Source organism: Euleptes europaea, chromosome 7 (assembly GCF_029931775.1).
Source record: "Euleptes europaea isolate rEulEur1 chromosome 7, rEulEur1.hap1, whole genome shotgun sequence".
Taxonomy (NCBI): Eukaryota; Metazoa; Chordata; class Lepidosauria; order Squamata; family Sphaerodactylidae; genus Euleptes; species Euleptes europaea.
In genome coordinates, this window is record NC_079318.1 from 86804298 (window position 1) to 86810967 (window position 6670).

The 6670-nt window shown below is 51.9% G+C and overlaps 1 protein-coding gene across 1 annotated transcript; it reads left to right on the plus strand.

Moving 5' to 3' along the window:
- The first annotated feature begins 2162 nt into the window (after positions 1-2162).
- Positions 2163-6670, plus strand: INTS5 (integrator complex subunit 5). The gene is made up of 2 exons (XM_056852805.1): positions 2163-2265; positions 3859-6670. The coding sequence occupies exons 1-2, from the start codon at positions 2177-2179 to the stop codon at positions 6668-6670; spliced, it is 2901 nt and encodes a 966-aa protein (XP_056708783.1). The 5' UTR covers positions 2163-2176.

The following is a 6670-nucleotide window of genomic DNA, read 5'->3' on the forward strand; positions in this document are numbered from 1 at the left end:
GAACTAAGGGTTAATGAGTAGGGTTGCCAATCTCCAGGTAGCGGCTGGAGATCTCCTGCTATTGAAGTTCTCCCAATAAAGGTCTTTTACCTATCTTGCCTAAGGACAAGAGGCAGAGAATTTACTTTATTAGCATAATAAATTGCCCACCCTAAAGGGAGGAATCACCTCCATTTTCTAATCATGCGACCTGTGAAGAAGTATGTTGTGGGCTTAACTGGGCAATGTATGTATAAGGTATGTATAAGGTATGCAGGAAGCACAGCCAGTCACAAAATGGCTGCCACAGAAGGCACAGCCAGTCACAAAATGGCTGCTGCAGCTGACCTTAGTTCACACAGTGAAGATACTTGTTTTGTGGTGGCAGCTGCTGCCAAAGCAATTTTTTTAAAATGTGAACTGCCAATCAAATCTTCAACAGCCATTCAGAAGCCTTGCTAGGCAAAAGCCCCACCTGGCCCCACCCACTTTCTAAAAGCGTTTGGCAAGCAGCAGGAAAAGTGTGGGCAGGTGCCAAGCCAAACACAGGCACCACATTGGGGACCCCTGGGTCACATTGTTGGACTATGGTCCAAGAGGCCCAGGTTCAAATCCCCACTCTGCCATGAAAGCTTGTTGGGTGTTCTTGGGCCAGTCACACACTCAGCCTAACCTACCTCACAGGGTTGTTGTAAGGATAAAATCAAGGAACTGCTTTGGGCCCCACTGGGGAGAAAGGCAAAATATTAATGAAGTAAATAAAGTTGGTATCTAGCTATCATTACACTCCCATGCGCCATATTTTTACCAGCCTTTCCTCCAAGGCACCGAGACAGCACATGTGGTTCATTCTCCAAGTATATCTATCGACAACCTTGTAAAGGAGAGAGTGAGGGACCCTCAGCTATCCAAAGTGCTTCCTGGTGGCTAAGTGAGGATTAAGTCGCAGCCGACTTATGGCGACCCCTTTTGGGGTTTTCATGGCAAGAGACTAAAAGAGGTGGCTTGCCAGTGCCTTCCTCTGCACAGCAACCCTGGTATTCCTTGTTGGTCTCCCATCCAAATACTAACCAGGGCTGACCCTGCTTAGCTTCTGAGACGTGATGTGACGAGATCAGGCTAGCCTGGGCCACCCAGGTCAGGGCCTAATTCTAGTACCATATAACTTACTATCTGCTTTTCTAACAAGAAACCTTGCAGTTGTGGAGAAGTTTACATCGGGACCACAAAACACAGCATACAAATAAGGATAAAAGAACATGAAAGATACTGCAGACTTGGCCAACCTGAGAAATCAGCAGTGGCTGAACATGGACTGACACAAACAGGACACAAGGTCTTATTCCAAGACACTGAAAGACTGGACAATTCTACCAACTATTTTGTCAGATTGCACAGAGAAGCCATTGAAATTCATAAACATCAGCACAACTTTAACAGAAAAGAAGAGAGTTTAAGAATGAATAAGGCTTGGCTTCCTGTCCTGAAAACCTCCAGACTAACAAAGACTACAGTCCACAATAGCCATGCAGATTAGCTTTGGATTTCACACATTAACAGATCACTTCAGGATAAAATGGCTCCATATTAACATACCACACCCTCATTAGCACATTATCTTGATACTTACAGGACAACGATTAGCACATTACCTTTGATACTTTTTGCAGGACAGTGATTCAGCTCAAACCCAGCCCCTTTCTGACTATATATTACTCTTCCTACACACTTGACACTGAGAGACACTGTCCTTCAGTGTTACTCCTCCGAAGATGCCGGCCACAGCTGCTGGCGAAACGTCAGGAAAGAAAATACCAAGACCACGGTCGCACAGCCCGGATAACCTACAAGAACCAAACCTGATAGTGCTTGAGGTACCTTAAAACTGTTATTTTAAAATCTCCGCACGCATCCTGTTTTTGACGCAAGAAGCCTTAAAAAGAGAGAGAGAGAACCTATAAATATACTTCCCTCCAGGATGGGGCGTTGCGAGCATCCAGCTCCTTGGCCTCAGCAGGAAGCGGAACGTTAGTGCCGGGGACTGCAGAACGCGGAGGGGACCCTTTTAAAGGACACCGTGCGCGGTCGGCTTTATGCTCCCCCATCGTTCAACCACTTTACCCTGCGCAGGCGCAGAAAGAAAGAAAAAAGGAACGGGGGAACGGATGCTTTCCCCGTTTCTCTCCCCCGGGCCAGCATGTCTGCTCTGTGCGATCCCGCGGGGGTTGTTGGTCCTACAGGGTCTGCCCCCAGCCCGAAACCGGCAGCCCCCCCTCCGTCGCTCAGGTATTCCTGCCAATAGGGAACTGGGACCCCACCCGCTCAGACTCGGGCTGAAACGGTCCGCAGGGTGGAACTTCACATCAGTGTATGAGGTTGGGGTGTGTGTGGGATCGGTGGTGCTTGAGATGCCACAGGTTGGGAGTGAGGAATGGCTAGCAGTGAGTCTTCTTGAGCCTGGGAGAAGCAGGCAAGACCCAGACGTGGGTGACGTGATGCTACTGTTGTTGTTTCGGTAGGGTGGCAATTTTTGAGTTCCACCGAATACTTTGTGCAGAGGTCAAAACAGAAGTATCTAAGACCTGCTTTGGTTCTTGTAGGTTATCCGGGCTGTGTGACCGTGTTATTTTCTTTCCTGACGTTTCGCCAGCAGCTGTGGCAGGCGTCTTCAGAGGAGTAACACTGAAGGACAGTTACTCCTCTGAAGATGCCTGCCACAGCTGCTGGCGAAACGTCAGGAAAGAAAATACCAAGACCACGGTCACACAGCCCAGATAACCTACAAGAACCAATGAACTCTGACCGTGAAAGCCTTCGACAACATTAAGACCTTCTTGTTTTGAAATCCAGTATTCTACCTGTGAGGCTGTGTCAACATGCCATTTGCTGGTGGTTTCTCCCCTTCCGTTTCAGTGTCAAAGGTGATTCTTTCACAGGACAACGTGCCTTAAAGACTTTTCCATGTTGTTCTCTTGTGACCAAGGTTTTTGCAAAGATAACTGTATAGTCCATTTATAGCTCACCTTCTAGCCCAGTCTCATCAGATTTCAGAAGCTAACCATGGTCAGCTCTGGGTAGTACTTGGATGGGAGAACACCAGGGAAGTCCACGGTTGTTACACAGAAGCAGGCAATGGCAACCACCCCTGTTCGTTTCTTGGAGTTGCTATAAGTCAGCTGCGATTTGATGGCACTTTCCATATATGTGGAAGTAGATTATTTTTAAAAAAGGAATAGAGTTGGAAGGAGCCATACAGGCCATCTAGGCCAAGCACATTCTCAGAATCGGTGTGCAAACTTTTGAGCTGCACAGAACTCATGTTTAGACTACATTTATTTTATTAAAATAATATAAAAATTGGAAAAGGTCAAAAATGTTTCTATGGGAGGATGTTCTATTTAGTTCCATCTACAACTCCCCCTCACCCCAGTTTTAATATAACCATGAAGACTTCTAAAGTAACAAAGTTACTTGTGCAACATACCTCTGGTTGTACAGACATGCTTAGAGATTCTCTCTTTGGACAATAGCAATTACTCAACTGGATTAGAACTCACAAACCCCTTGGAAAGTTGAGTGAGAACCAAAGTAAAAAGGATTATTTGCATTAGCAGATTTACACTACCACTCCAAGAACACTTTCCTGGGAGCAAGCCCCATTGAATATCATGGGACTTGTTTCTGAATAGACCTGTTTAGGGTTGCTCCCTTATTTTTGTAAGCGGCCCAGAACTGGATTAATTCTTAATCTGACTTCATCGGGCACCTTTGTAAGGAAACTGTGGGGGGGAAACAGGGAAAACTCACAAAAACCTTTCCTCTCAGGAAGCACTGGTTTTGTCAGCTCAAGACTGATGTTGTTTCCTTCTGCTTCAACAGTTCCCAGGAGCTGGCCCAGGAGATCAAAGCCTTCCTTAGCGGCGTAGACCCCGTACATGGTAACAAGCTCACCATCAAGGAGCATGCCCGATGTGCCATTCTGCTGCTGCGCAGCCTCCCGCCTGCTCGCAGCGCTGTTCTGGACCACCTTCGGGGTGTCTTTGATGAGTATGTGTGCACCTACTTGCTGGAACTGGAAAACAGCGAAGGCAGGCCAAGTTGCGTCCGCTCCCAGGGTCCCAACCTGGACGACGTGGTCCAAGAGATCCTGGCTGTGCTGTCAGAGTTCATCCGCATGAACCCCAAGGCGTGGGCAGCCTTGGTCTCAGCCTGGTCTATCGACCTGATGGGGCAGCTGAGCAGCAAGTATGCCGGACGCCACGGCGTGCCCCACGCCAGCAGCCTCAATGAGTTGCTGCAGCTGTGGATGTCTTGCAAGGCAACGCGGACTCTGATGGAGATCTACACCCAGTGCCTCTCGTCTATGATCAGCACCTGTCCGGATGCTTGCGTGGATGCCCTCCTGGACACTTCTGTTCAACACTCGCCGCATTTCGACTGGGTAGTGGCTCACATTGGGTCATCTTTCCCCAACACAATAATCAATCGGGTGCTCTCCTGTGGCCTCAAAGATTTCTGCATGCACGGGACAGCCTCGGCCGACCTCCTTCTCTTCCCAAGCACCACCGCTGCTGACAAGAGGGTTCCCAAGATTGCCTCCGTGGTGGGCATCCTGGGCCACTTGGCCTCTCGCCATTCGGAGAGCATCAAGCAGGAGCTGCTGAGGATGTTCCACGGGAGCCTGGGCCCTGCACGGGACCAGCAGCAGAAGGCCACCGTGCCCTTCTTGCTGCAGCTGGCTGTCATGTCCCCCACTCTCCTGGGCACCATCTCGGCGGAACTCGTGGACTCCCTCAAGCCTGGCGTGCTCAACCAACTCCACCAACACTTTGCTTCGCTGCCTCGGGAGGATCTGGAGAACATGGTGAGCATTGTGGTCCACCTCATCTGCCAGACGTCAGGAGGTGCCTACCGTACCCTCCAGTTCCTCATCAACACAGCCATGCCGGCTTCTGTCATCACCATCCCAGGCTTGGCCGTCCACGACAATGTGCGAGAAGCTTGTGACCGCGTCATCCAGCTTCTGCTCCTCAACCTTCAGAAGCTGGTGTACAACCGAGGGTTGGCCAGCTTGGCGGAGGCTCCTCCCCGGCCTGTGCCTTTCCTGGACGAGCTGAAGGGCCACGTGCAAGAGCTTTGCGTGGAGACGCTGCGGCTGGAGAGGAAGCGCTTCCTGTGGCAGCACCAGCTGCTCGTCCTGCTGTCGGTGTACTGTACCCCGAGCTGCGGCAGCGAGGCCCTCTTCCACTTACTGACTCTGGCCAAGAGCCAGGAGGAACTGAGTCTAGCGACGCAACTCTACACTGTGCTCAGCTCTTGCATGAGCAACCTTTTACCTGCCACAGTCAAAAAATGTGTTTGCCAGATCCATGCTGGCAGCCTGTCTGAACAGCACACAACTCAGCTGTTCCAAAATCTGGCCTTGATCATGCAGTGGGAGGATGAGGGTCCTGCCTCCATGGGTCACCAGCTGGGCCAGGTGGTCTCGTCGTACCTCTCTGACTTTGGCCAGCTCCTGCTCCATCATAACCCCGAGGTCGCCCAGGCAGCTTCCTTGCTGCTTTCCGTTTGTCCCATGCCCAAAGCCATCCACCCGGCTCACCTGCTGTTCCTCATCCGCTCAGCCGTGCACCATTTTTTCCTGGTGTTGCGCTACAAGTGCCCCACAGGCATCAGCTATGGGAGCCGCCTCCTCTGTTGCCTGAGCGGGGCCTCGCCCACGGCTGGCAAAGCCATTCTCCAGTACTTGGTGGAGGGAGCCCTGCACCCGGGCAATGCTGAGCTCTTTGGCGGAGTGGCCGAGCCACCTGCCGCCGGGAGCAGTGCAGGCTTGGAAGGCGCCATGGTCTCACTGCTAGACATCAACAGGCGCTTTATGACCACCATGAACTTCTCGGGCAGCATATGGTCGGTGTTCCACGTTGGGGTGATCGGGAAGGGGTTGAAGCCGCCCCACACTCCCTACCATCGGGAACCAGAAGAGATCGCCCACAACGTTCAGACCTTCCTAAGCTTGCTGCTGCGGTGCTGTGGGGCGGGGAGGTGCAGCTCGGAGCCCTCACAGCGTACAGTGGCAGCCATCAGTCCCGAGGCAGCCAAGACGGTGGCAGTGGTCTTGGTGGAGAGCGTCTGCCCGGATGTCACCAACAGTGAGCTGGCGTGGCCTCCTGAAGAGCACACCCGCAACACCGTGGAGCGGGACATCCAGATAGGGCGGTGCTTCCACGACAACCCCCTGCTCTTCCAGCTTTTGAACTTGGTTGCGGCAGGGAGGCCTGCTTTGTGTTACTGCTCGGTCTTGCTCCGGGGCCTCATGGCAACACTCATGGCCCATTGGGAGGCCTCGCGGGAGAATGATACAGTCAGCTCTCCCTGGCACTTGCAGGCCTCCTGTGCCCTGGTGGCCTGCATGGGGGAAGGCCACCTCCTGCCCCCCGTTCTCAGCAACATGCACGAGATCTTTGACCAGCTGGCCCCTTTTGAGGTCCACCTCTTGCTCCTCAGCGTCTGGGACTACATGCGCGATAACAGCCCACTGCCCCAGAAGTTCACCTTCGATGCCGGAACAGGGCTGTTCTTTCGGGACTTTTCCAGAGACACTGATGTCGGCAAATACCTCTGTGTTTTACACAACGTCCTGCACAAGAACATTGACCGGCTGGGCCTGCTTTCTGTGCGATTCCAGAATTAG

What these genes read in the sequence shown, in the direction of transcription:
- INTS5 (XM_056852805.1), top strand. Translation starts at nt 2,177, where the DNA reads ATGTCTGCTCTGTGCGATCCCGCGGGGGTTGTTGGTCCTACAGGGTCT. An exon ending in GCCCCCCCTCCGTCGCTCAG is followed by an intron (nt 2,266 to 3,858) that starts GTATTCCTGCCA and finishes CTGCTTCAACAG; the next exon opens with TTCCCAGGAGCTGGCCCAGG.